The sequence below is a fragment of the Empidonax traillii genome, unplaced genomic scaffold, assembly GCF_003031625.1.
Source record: "Empidonax traillii isolate 1590-97213 ecotype Southwest subspecies unplaced genomic scaffold, ASM303162v1 scaffold170:size2694500, whole genome shotgun sequence".
Lineage (NCBI taxonomy): Eukaryota > Metazoa > Chordata > Aves > Passeriformes > Tyrannidae > Empidonax > Empidonax traillii.
The window spans coordinates 1666249-1679433 of NW_020955363.1; the positions used below are offsets into that span (position 1 = coordinate 1666249).

The 13185-nt window shown below is 39.9% G+C and overlaps 1 protein-coding gene across 3 annotated transcripts in view; it reads left to right on the plus strand.

The window, feature by feature from the left end:
- ELF2 (E74 like ETS transcription factor 2) overlaps window positions 1–13185 on the plus strand; it is a 35137-nt gene that overhangs the window by 20215 nt on the left and 1737 nt on the right. For all 3 annotated transcript variants that reach the window (XM_027885690.1, XM_027885691.1, XM_027885692.1), the window contains 5 exons: window positions 5487–5600; window positions 6523–6696; window positions 7758–7844; window positions 12036–12228; window positions 12599–12952. In XM_027885690.1, the coding sequence (XP_027741491.1) occupies window positions 5487–5600; window positions 6523–6696; window positions 7758–7844; window positions 12036–12228; window positions 12599–12952 (922 nt within the window). The remainder of the gene's footprint in view (window positions 1–5486; window positions 5601–6522; window positions 6697–7757; window positions 7845–12035; window positions 12229–12598; window positions 12953–13185) is intronic.

The following is a 13185-nucleotide window of genomic DNA, read 5'->3' on the forward strand; positions in this document are numbered from 1 at the left end:
ATTAGAAGTAATGACTTTACTTGGACACTATAGCCTAACACTGGTTTTGCATTGACATGGCAGTGGGTTTGTACAGGCCTGAATGTATGCTAAAGGTAAATGCTCTGGCGTTTAGCAGTGTATTAAGACACCCTTTCCAAAAGGAGGGCCAACTCACAAAGTGTTCACACTGCTTTATTTTATTTAACGCAGAAACACACCTGGGGTGCTTTGGAGGAGGGTGACACCAACCGCAGACACACAAAAAGTCCCCACTACAAAGCAGCAAAGAACTGTTCTGCTGCAGAACGAAGTGGAGCAGGTCATAAGCAGTTGGACACTCCTGTCTAGGCTGGAGCAGGAGCTTCACTTTGCTAGTGGAACACATCCCTGATTCCTGCAGCACTCACTCTGCATATTGCACTTAAGTTGTTTTTTATTTTCGATTGTTGATGAATGGAGAACATTTAGGTGGTTGATTATTGTGTCAAGACCTTCTTAAGTCACTGTAACTTGTGACCCAACCCTTAGGTAAATGACAAGTGACCCTTGCATTGCCCTTTCTGATGTCCTTAATGTCCTTAGCCCAGACAACTTAATTCCTTTTTTTTTTTTTTTGGTTATATTTGCATTGCACTGAGTGATACAGATACCTACACAGGTCTAGTATTCCCATCATCATACTATCAGGATACCATATCTGTTTACTTACTTTTGTATGTAGATGGTATCACATGGATTTAAGTGAGGAATTCTTTGTCCTAAGGGATTATAATAATGACGTGTTGGCTTTTCCGTGGCTCCTGGTTCCAGTGTTGACAAAACTTCAGTGTTGATAACTGCGGGCAGTAAGAGGGACCAAAATTGTTGCCGCTTAGTGTTATCTTAATTGCCGGTTGTAGGAGCAACTCCTAAATGACTTTACAAAGACGTGTTTGGGCTTTGTAGCTAATATTTATGTCAATATTAGGCTGATAACATATGGCTCACAGTGGAACAAGTGTTTTGGGAGGCTCTCTCCCATTTTCTACATTGATTGCCTTTATGCAGTGGATTATGCATCATCCTTAAACTGTGTGTAGCTCACAGTCTTTGGAACCAACAGAGACAGGCTTAGGGAAATACTGAAAAACCCAAGGAATTGTTCTTCACTTCCTGAAGAAATGTGTGCCATAAAACAAGCAGTACACTGAAAATACTTTCTTTTCCAGTCAAGGGTTGCACGCAGAAAGATTCTGGGTATTACCTCTATGGGCAATTCAGCTGCTTTTAATTAAAATGCAGCTTAAGCACTGTTACAGCTTCCACTGCTGTTTGCTGAGGTCTTTTAAGTGCTGAGATAAAACAAGCATGTGAGCACCAGTAAACTTTAATGAGCTTTGTTAGTGTATGTGTAGTCACTCTTGACTGAGTTCCATGCTTGGAATTGGGAATTCTTCATTAAAGTATTCCTCTGGTTGCCTCATAGTATTAAAGGATAAGCTATTGCAGGTGCTGCAGTTAAGTGTTGGCCTTGTAAATGCAGAGGCTGATAACACTTAAGATAAAGGGGGGGGGAGCTGTGTTCAGTGCCAAAAAGTACCATTTTGAAAGTTCCAGTCCCATTTTTTCCCCTCTCATCAGTTGCTTTCATTAATTTTGTTAGTCTTATGTTAAAACAGGGGGCATTTTTAGCAAGTGGATATGTTGCCACTGTGTTCTTCTGTAAAGCTGAAGTACTGCCCTGTCAGACTTAATTACCAAGTTTGGTGTTTTGTAACAGCTGTTGAGAACCTTGAATAATCTACTGAACATGCTGTTTGTTTAGAAAGTGGAGCGAGAAGACATTAGGTCAACAGTGAAGATAGACATCAACTAGCCTAGTTAACTGTTTACAATTTTTGAAATTGTTTTCAAAGAGGATTTTCTTTTCCTGCAAACAGACCAGAAAATTTTAAATGAAGTATTTTAAAATAAAGTGCCAAGAACTCATATTTCTTCATAAAAGCAGTAAGATGAGTTTTAGTTTTAAAAGAATGAAAGATAAGTGGTGGTGTTAGCTCTCATGTGTTCTAGGTCAGTAAATGGCAGTTCTCATGTCACTCAGTTATCAAAGTGAAAAATTTACTTCATCCACGTAAACTACTTTGCTTCCTTTGGGCAAGTGACAGCTCTGCCTGAAATGATTATGTAAGGTAACATACCTACACCTTTATTTGTTGAAGCAGTACAGTCTGTTTTAGCTTTGGGGTATTGTATATGTACACGGTGGTACCGTAGTTGATAGCACAAATATAGTAGAAATAGAGTTGGGCATATTTAAAGAAACAGGTGAAACACTTCAGTCTTTAATCAGAAGTGTTTCTGCCCATTGTGATACTGCACTTGTGCACCAAAACCTTGCAAAGTTGTCTTTTTTTTTTTTTTTTCCCCCACAATCCTACTTTCTTGGTTTGTTTTTTCCCCATCTTTATTGTGGGAAGTGTTGCCAGGTACTATGATACAGGTGTGGTTTGGTTGATGACACTCGATCCAGTAATCTGCAAGAACAGCTGCCTGCTTTTTTCTTGTCCTATCCTGTCTCTGAGAGATCCTGTTCCATCACTTCCATCTTTTGGGATGTCTAATTTAGCTGTGTTTTCCATCCATATGATGCCTCCTGACTGAGCACTCTGACATGCTGTCTTCTATTAGGTATTTTCCAGCATGTCAGAAAGATATTTTGCATAAAATTTGTGTTGAAATACGATTTTGTACTTTTTTCTTCCTGCTCTGTTGGTGCCTGTGCATAAATGAAAAGTCATGATGCTCACTGGGTAGACAGATGCTTCTGAGGCGAAAACCATGTACTGGTTAAAGGAGAATTAGCTAACTGAACAGGCTTGAAACTTGGTAATAGCTCTCATTTTAGTAGGTGTTTTAATAGCTGTCTTTTTGGCAATGTAAGGTAAGTTGTTAGCTGTCATGATAGACAGACAGCATGTGTGTTCCAGCCAAAGCCAGAAGTGTTACTATTTTTTGCTTGATATTTTTTAGGTGGCAATTTTAGTGGAGTCCTGAGTAACTCACATTGGGAAAACATTTGTGAAGTGTGTATTTTCAAATGTCACAGGCTTTTGAGCAGTAGATGGTGCTGTTTTTATTGGAAACGGAAGGGTTACTTGGGGGAAAGGTCGAGTGGCTCTTTTGCTCTGCTGTTAAGGTTTTGCAGCATTAGTCCCTAATGCTGAGGGGGTTGTGTCTCCTTTCCCTCCACTCTAGCCCCTCAACAGAATGCCCTAGTCCTGGAAAAGTGCGAAGATGGCTTTCTGCTATCCTTTTTGCCTTATTCCTGCCCCCAGCTAGGTACCACATAGTTGTGGTGAAGCATCTAAACTGTTCCCTGTAGGAAAATTTTGTATGCTTTTAAGCATTAAGGAGTAGCTAATTTGGTACTCTCTTACAATTGAAATTTGGCAACTGTTGTTTGAATTTCTTTACAGGATTCCTTTATATACTGAACCTACTGTCTGCACAGAAGCAGCTAACTAGTTGTCCCAAAAATGGTAACCAGCAGAAATGAAAACTGCACAGCTCTTAGCTGCAGGGGAGGCAGAGGGGTTGGTGGAGAAGCTTTGCTGACATGCTTTAAATTTTACTTGTAATAATAATAATATATTCAGTAATGATTTGGACTTTCTAATTTTAGTAGTGTTGTAGAATTGATACATTTATGATGACTCTCTGAATATTGTTCCTTTATGCTGATGATCAGTGGAAAGTTTTAACAGGTAGATGAAGGGAACCGTACTGATTTCTGTACAACTGAAGCTTTTCTTTAGTAAGAAAAATGTTTAGGCAGAGGATTTCCTGTGGTGCCACTCTGTCACAGTGCAGGTGTTCAGCCTCTGACTTGGGATATTCCCAAACTGCTGCATGGGAAGGAAACAGCTTGGCCAAGCATGGGAAGCACCCAGGACTTGGAGCTGGGGGAAGGGCTTGCAGTGCAAAACTCTTGCTAATTGCCATTGGTTATCCAAGGGACAGAGCGTGCAATGGAGACCCTTTCCTGATCTTTCCTGTGCTCCCAGCCTGGGGTGAAGCAGTGGTGGAATGTCAGCTTTATCAGTCATCTGCTATTCTAAAAGATAAAGCCCTCTAAATAGAATCCCAGGCTACAGCTAATGGGCTGTGGTGGGAATTCCATCAGCCAGCCAGTGGGTGGGCAGCAGGCTAGTTCAGCAAGAAATTTCAGGCACCCAAAATATTGCATTTGGCCTCTTTCAGTTTCTGGTTTATGTGTTTTATTTGCTGGCTAGTAGTTTTTTTTGAGTTTTTAGGCCCTGCATTTGAATAAACTGCAATATGCTGGAAGGCTTTTACCCCCATGTGTGCCTGCAGGAATCTTTGTATATCCAGTGTTTTCCTAAGTCAGAAGCAACTCTAGTGTTACTTTCCCAACAAATCTCGAGTTATTTCTTGGATGTTTTCAGTTACGGGCTAGGTGCCTTGAAGTTTTAAGAGAGAATTACTCCCAAATCCTCTTTAGTTGTGTGACATTGGAGATAGGTGACCCTGCTCACGCTAAAGATAGATCTCCTGGGTTGCCGGCTGCCTCCCTGGAGTGGTTCAGCTTGGAGCAGATGGCCATAAATGGAAAGAGCAACTGGAGAGAGGCAGAGTACCTTAGCCAGAGTGTGGATGATGGGCAACAGGTGTTTCTGCAGTCACTGCTTTTAAAAACCTTTACGAGGGTGAGGAATGTGCAGTTGGCTGTGAGGAGAAGTGTAGTTTTAGGTGATACCTTGGGGTCTTTTTAGTGTTGCTGCTGTGTTCAAGTTGCTGTGAGCTGCACTGTATCAAACTTAAATGTGCTGTCTTGGAGTTACATTATTTTTTATTAATTATTTAGTTTTCCTTTCAGAACTTAAAAAGAGCTGTTTTTACCTTTTTCCCTTAGTTTTTTCCTTAAAGAAACCACACCCTTTATACGGTTCATTGTGATTTGTGTTTTTTTAACAACCAAACCTGCTAAACCCAACACATGGTTATTTTTAATGCTAGAAATCAAAACAGGATATATCTGTTTTGCAGAATAGTCTTGTATTTATATATATATATTTATCCAATAGACTGAAAATTTGAAGAGAGGTGACCTTTAGAATTTAACGGGATAGTAATTGGAGATAGTACTACTTGTCTCTTCTGCTGTGTTAATTTATCACCATCATCATCACAATCTGGTTTGTTCTGGTTTATTTGAAGGCAGAATACAAATCTCAGAGTCAGCTTCTATAAGCTCTTGAACACCTCATGGAAATGAGGAGCTTGGTTGTGAACCAGAAATCTAATCTAAGAAGTGACAGTGTCGGTTCTGCCTGTCTTGTGTCTTCCCTATATAATTCTGTTAACAGGAAGGTATAAAAGGTGTGAAGACACCTGACAGTTTTGTGATTTTCACGTTAGAGATTGAGCAGCACAGCTGTACAGGGATACCTGTGGACTTTATAAGTCATCTGTTCTCATTGATTTTTTGTATCCTTCTGCAGTTGAAGCATCAGTCCATGGCAGTAATGTGCACTGCACGGATAAGACAATTGAAGCTGCAGAGGCCTTGCTTCATATGGAGTCTCCTACCTGCCTGAGAGATGCCAGGAGTCCTGGTACGTCAGCCACAGTTTCTGCTCCGGGAACTACATCTTCTCCTACTGATAAATAAAACAAAGTGGGAAACTTGTTTCTGTAGGGAGCTGTATGTTGTTGAAAACATTTGCTTGCTTATTTCAGAGCTACTGGTTTGGTTCGAGTTTTTACATGATTTTTCCACCCTGTAAGGAGTGTACTTACAGAGTAAATCATTTATCTGTTGAGTAGAGATATTCGAGGGACTACACATTTAAGATTAACTTTTCTGCCTAAACATCAGGAAATACTTTTTTGACTGTGCAGCTGACAGAGCCCTGGCACAGATTGCCCAGAGAGGCCATGGAGTCTTTATTCTTGGAGATACTAAAAAGTACACGATTCTAGGTGGCCCAGCTTGAGTAAGAAGTTGGACCAGGTGCCCTTCTAACCTCAGCCACTCTTTGGTTCTGTGAATTTGACATTTTAAATTGCTAAAATAAAGACTTATTTTAAGGGAAAAGTATTTATATTCATCTATCTATTTTGGAAAGAATGTCTGAATACAATGTGTTGCAAAGCTTTCCTGGTTTAAAAAACGAAAACTTGATGATTAGTTTGACTGACGTTCCTTCTGAAGTTACTTGATATATGTTGGATGAAATAATGGTCAAACTGAAATGCAAAAACTGCAAAATAGGAAATGGAGATCAGAATAATGATCAAAGGTTGAGCTCTAAATTATCTCATTCAAAGTTGAGTTTATTTCTATAGGATATTGTTGTGATACTTGTCTTCTGCCTAAGAATACAAATGTGCATGTTTTGGGGAGTCGGATTGATTTTTCTAGGAGACAGGTTGTGGGAGCAGAAAGATATTGTATATGCTTTGTTTAAATTATTTTATAGGTATGTGAAAGTAATCAGAAACTTCATCAGATATTCTTTTTTTCTTCTCTCGTAGTGGAAGTTTTTGTCCCTCCTTGTGTGTCAACCCCAGAATTTATCCATGCAGCCATGAGACCTGATGTGATCACAGAAACTGTGGTGGAAGTATCAACAGAGGAATCTGAATCAATGGATGTATCTCCTGTCCCAACTTCCCCTGATATCCATGAACCAATGAAAAAGAAAAAAGGTACATAAGGCTCTTGGTAGGAGCAGTGTCAGAATTTATTTCTGATGTGCACTGCTGTGGGTGGTGCAGTTGATAGCAGGTGGAGATAGATTAGATGATCTGATATCTTTGCTCATATAAACAGACTGATTTGAGTCTGAAATGCATGTTCTTAGAAAATGAGAGTGCAACAAGAAAAAAAGAAGGAGCAAGAGAATGGGCTTTGTCAAGCCATAAAAGCAAATGGTTTCTACGTTTGTTGTGGTTTTTTAACACAAAGTGGAGGAAGGATAGAGAAGGATGCAAGGAGGACTTTTGAGGTGTGTCACCACGGATGTCTGAAATGTGGATATATCTGGAGAGCGAGTAGACTGAGTGTAATGAAATGAAATGCAATGAAACAGCAGGGTAAATACTAACCTAAAAAAAACCACAAATGGGTTTACAAAATCATGAGAAGATCTTCCTTGTGATATTTGTATCTTTCCTGTCTGACTGCTGTGTCCTGGAGGAGAAACAATTCAGAACATCGATTTCTAAACATTCCACTGTCATATGGAAGGTTAGCACCTGGTGAGATTGCTCTCTCTGTCTGGCAGTTTTCTTACAGGCATCAATAAAATTCACATTACTTTAGGGATATTACTTTAATAGAGCTTCCAGACATGCTAAGGTGGAGTATTTATTTGTAATTTAGAACGGAAAAAATGCAATGCAGTGATAAAGTGGTGTAAATCCAAGATCTTTGAGTTTCAGATTTAGTAAATCCACATGCACATAACTGTAACTCTGCTGTAAATTAATTCAGAGTAAAACAGGCACTGGGCTAAAGAATGCAAATAAACTTTTGGTGCTTACCTCACCTGCCATTAGCTTGTCTGAAATTGAGTTAAATCTGCAACCAAATGATGAATTAAACTGGTTGTGCAGTAGTAATTGAACAGTTTAAGTTTATCCATATCTGTAGCAAGGAAACAGCAAGGGGAAAATACATGAACTGCTTCTTTCAGCAAAGACAAACTGTGAAATAATTTTACTCTGCATGTGATTAATACTTGTTTTTCCCCATGTTTTATGTGCAGCTGGCCGTAAACCCAAGACCCAACAGTCGGCTCTGGCTGATGGGTCTCCAGATCTGGGTATAAAGAAGAAACCTAGGGAAGGCAAAGGTATATTTATTTCGTTTATTGAGTCTTTAAAAATACGCAGTGGATGGTATCTGTCACACATCTTTAAAGATTTGGTGGACGAGTTTGTACTGACTTCATTAGAGTTTTATTTGATGTCTTCAAATTTGTTTGTACAAGATCTGGCACAAGGATGTGTGCTCTGGAAGTGTCCTGTAGTACAGTCCACAGTTAATAGGATTCCTCATTTTTTATTTGCTTTGCTTTGTGTTTATTGACTTGTGTTGTCTTTCGTGGTGTGTGTCAACTTAGGGCTATACACATAATTTATTATGCTACTGCTGAAAGACTTGTTCTCAAGTAGTGGCAGCACATGGGCATTTAGAACGGTGATGGCTGGAAAGAATGTTTTTGTAGTTGATTCACGAACTCCAGTGGGAATATATTCCTTGACTAATAGGTTGAGTTTGGTTTAAGGGGAAAACCAAATGATGGTGTGTTTCTGTACTGGTTGAGTGAGGCATTTTGTGCTGGAGAGTCCTACTTTCCTAATGTTTCTCCTGGTAAGTAGTGGTTCCTTTCTTGGACTCCGCACCTCTGCTACTCACTCAGCAGGGAGACATGGGGCCATTTGCTCACAGGTTACCTTTGAGGTGGCATGAGGTGTATCAGCTCTTTCCCTGGTTGCTGGTGAAAAATCTGGATCTCTTCCCCACTTACTGCACTGAAGGTTATTTGGAGATGTTGCTATGGCAGGGAGTAACCAAGTTTAGTGACTTGGAGTGGCAGCACCCTAGAAAGACTGTGCAGTGCTCAGCTCCACTATTACTTGGAGATCTGTTTGATAGCAGGGTCTCTGCTGTTTACATAATTCCTTATCCGGCTACAGCTCCTGAGTCATCGCACTTGTCAGTAGGGTGAGGAAGAATGGGACTGATGTCCTGCAGATGTCGGCTCATGGAAACCAGTGCAAACAGTCATTAAACTTCCGTGCAGTGCCCAGTGTTGCTGTATTTGGATTTGGTGTGTTGCTGTATTTGGATTTGGTGTAGGAGTGGACTTTTGTATCCGCTATGTTTAAAAGTGCGTCTTGTTTAATTATCTCTACCTTTTTTTTTTTTTTAGTATTCTTAAATCCTTCTTAGCTTCCTTTCTAATTCAGATTTTGCTATTACAGCTTTCCGTTACCTGAATAGTACATGTAAATTGTCCCAGGTCCTAGTTTGCTGCACGAATAACTTTGAAAAAGGAGACCTGTATTTCTGTCTCTTCTAGTTTTTGTACTGGTGATTTCATTCTGTAGCTGTTTTACCAAGTGAGAGATGGTACTGCTTTGTGGTTGGGGGAGGGGAGGAATTTTTTGCCTTTTTTATTTTTAATTGTATTTCCATGGACCCTCATAATGATCTACTTATATCTCTTGTTCTCATGAAGTATCTCATTCCATATTTTACACTACAACTGGAATAAAATATTTTTTTTCTTATATAGTCTAGCTGGATGTCCTGCAAAACATTTTGTTACAGGATTGAATTTTTGTTACTTATTTTAAAAAATTACTTGCAGATACAGGCTATTTCATATCCAGCGTGTTTTTGGAAAACCAGATATTATTCTAGAGCTCAGTATTTCAGAGTTAAGTCTTGGAGGAAGAGAGCTGGTTGTGCACATTTGGAGAGGGTATCCCTAGTTAACATATGGGTAATCCTTCTTTTGTGCGTTCCTGGTGCTTTCTGGTGCAAAGGGAAGCAGCTGTAAATCTGATTTACTTGTGCCCTACAGTTTATTACATGGGAGAAACTGGAGACATAATAGTATTTTTACTTTAAGTAATATTTTTTTTTTTTTGCTCTCATGTAGTAGATTGCCAGTTTTTGATGTGGTTTCTTTTTCCATACTTTGGTTTTGTTTGCATAAATACTCTCTTTAAACTGTAGGCAGTTAGAAGGAGCAAAACTGTGTTTGAGCCTCTCCTTGTAGATGCATCAGTTCATTGATGCACACAGTACCTTGTAGAATTCACATGCTCCCTGCCCATTGGTCCCTCTATTTTGAAGTGACACTTAACATTCTTAAGCAGCTGGCAGCTGTAATAATCGTCTAACCACAAAAATTTATTTAAAAATCTTCTCTGGACTGAAGTTAACACAGGTAGCAGTAGTGTCTAGCTCAGTGGCTGCTTACTGATTAACCTGAGACCTTTCTGATGGTGATGGGAGCTGTATAGTAGTATATATATAGATAGAGCTGCTTTCTTCCTAGCAAGCTGCAGGCAGCACATGTTCCTAAGTCCGGGCTGGTAGACAGATGCTTAAAAGCAGCTGGAATTTAAACCTGTTCAGAGAATAGATTTTACAGGGATGTCTCTCACTTCTTCAGGCGTCTGTAAGCTTGGGTTCATAGTATTAGGAGTGTCTGGTTCTGAGGAGAAAGCGTTTAAGAGTGGTTCAAAATTGTATTAAACATTTGTAGGATGAGCTTTCTGTGTTAAATGCATAGCAGCTTTAGCTGACACAGCAGCCCATCTGAAATATCACTGGGTCTTGCTGGCAATACTAGATGGCTTCTGAGTAGTATAGGTATTACACAGTCTTCCTGTGGAAAAAAAGCTTTTATTTAGGTCAATACAGAGCATGGGAGGAAAAAAAGAAACCTGCTGAGTCAGCAGCGCTGTTCCTGCAGAAAAAATTAGGCTGTCCCAGTAATGATTTCTCTTGAATTTCCTGTTTACTTTGTAATACTAAAGCCCACTTACATTTTTGCAAAGAATCTGTTGCAGACCCACAGCATCTGGTGGTGGGCTCAGAAATTCTCTTTCTGTGGACCTGAAGAATAAACCCCCAAGGGATTAATTCCCTAACGTGTAGGATGATTTCAACATTCCTGAGTTCTCTTCTTGATTCTTTCCTCAAATGTGTCCTCTTCAAACGTCTCTGAAATCTAATGCAAACAGGATTTTGGTAGCTCTTGAGTAAGTACTTGCTGTAGTTTGGAGCATGTGCTAAGGTACTGTTTTTTCTATCTGTGAGGTGGTCTTCCAGAAGATGGAAACTAGGGGTTTTTTACCCCTTGGGTTTAATAGCTAAGTTCTCAAAGTCTGCAGCAGTGGTCTTGAAGCTGCCTTGCTGTCTTTCAGTTGTCTTCAGCCTGGCATAGCAAGTTCTGTGTTAGGCCACTAAATCTCAGGAATTAGAGACCTTTTCACACACGCACACACACGCGCGCACACACACACACACACACACACACACACACACACACAGAGATTGGTCCGTGTTACTCCCTGGAAGTGAAGAATTGGGATTAATGTTCTGAGGTTATTATTCTTGTAGACCTGTCATAGTTCTCCCTTCTCAGAAATGTGAGGAGTCATCTCCAGCTGTAGAAACTGGGATGTGATCTGCTTTTTTCTTTTGCTTCTCTAACCTTTTCTCTAGATGCACATGGTTTAGTCAGAGTGCAGAACAATCTCCACGTTATGTTCTGTGCCATCTTGTTGTAAACCCTCTTTTGGGTTTTCTCCAGTGGAAATGGTACAACCTCTTGAATATCTGAGAAGGTGCATTAAATTCTTCTTTAGGTTGACTTCATTTTATATCCCCCTAATTACAGAAAGGTACATGGGATTTCTGCCGTGTGAGTACTTACTGTCAAGAAGTTGGACTGTCTTTGCCCCTAGAAGGATGTTGGTCACTCTGCAGCATATATTTGGGAAGGGTCAAGACATGGGGCTGTCACCAGGCAGGGTGAGAGCCCTACATCCTGGACAGACTTAACTGCAGTTGGGATGTTTTGTTATTGCAGGTTGTATGTCTTTTGAAAATTACTTATGTTCTCCTGTCCTTTAGTGTCATAAAATACACTGGCATTTTCATGCCCCGTTCAATCAAATAAGAGAAGAAAATTCTGAGCTCTCGCCCTGCTGAATAGATGTAGGTTGTAGTGACTTTGAACACCCTCCCACACTTCTTCTCAAGAACTCAGAATGAACGATGGATTGAACAGGATCCTGTGCTGTATAGCAGATCACTTGGATTAGCTCCTTTCAGAATGTAAATATTTATGGAAGCTTTACTAAACTTAACAGAATGAATGAATATGTGCAGGTGACGTGCCGTCCTCTGCATAAGATTGCTTGTAATGCAGGTCACTCAAAGAGTTACCTAAATGTGAAGAACTTTCTGTTGTTTTTAAAAGTGGATTTCTAATACTTAAAATGATTTCTGATTATAGGAAATACAACGTACTTATGGGAGTTCCTTCTGGACCTTCTCCAGGACAAAAACACCTGTCCTCGATACATTAAATGGACTCAGCGAGAGAAGGGAATCTTTAAACTTGTGGACTCAAAAGCTGTCTCCAAACTCTGGGGAAAACACAAAAACAAACCTGACATGAACTATGAGACGATGGGAAGAGCTCTGAGGTAAAAATTCTTAGAGCCTTATGTTACCTACTAAAATTTTAAATCTGATTATTCTTAATTTTGCCTCCAGAAATAAAACAGTGCTGAAATTTAAAAGATCTGCCCTCTTGCTGACTTAGCCTTCAGTCTTGTAATCCCTGTTGCTTTTTATGTTACCATCAAATTTGCAATTTAATTCCTGAAGTATGTATTGAAAAGGTCAGATTTTTTTTCAGGTAGATCCTTCAGATCCCTCACCAGGGTGTTCTCCGAGCTTCTTTCCACACCTCCTTACGCCATAGATTTTACTATGGTTACTTCAGGTTTTCTTACTAGTATAGAGTGAGAGTTTCTACTTCTTGCTTACTACCTGACTGTACTTTTCTTACAGATACTACTATCAAAGAGGAATCCTGGCAAAAGTGGAGGGACAGAGGCTTGTGTATCAGTTTAAGGAGATGCCAAAAAACATAGTTGTCATAGATGATGACAAAAGTGAGTCCTGCAATGAAGATTTGTCGATGCCTACAGATGAAAAGTCATTGGAAAGAGTGTCTTTATCTGCAGAAAACCTTTTAAAAGCAGCAAGCTCTGCACGTGGAGGAAAGAATTCCTCTCAGATAAGCTGTACCAGAGCAGAGAAAGGAGTCACCAGAGTTGTGAATATTGCCTCACCAGCGCATGACACATCCTCATCTCAGCCCTCAACTACCACCACTACTGTCCCAGCAGCAACAGCTCCCAGGTCTGTATTAATGTGCCTTGAGTTTGTCATCTCTTCATGACAAGCAGGTGTTTTGTTAGGAGGCTGTCTTTTAGGGTTTCTCTGTCTGTGTTTTAAATGTTGGAAATAGTTTCTGATTTGCATGTAGCAGTGTATTGTAGAGTCGTAGAATGGTTTGGTTTGGAAGGGGCCTTGAAGACCATGTAGTATTTGTAATGGTGCCCTGTGTTTTGGCATAAACACACCCATCTTCC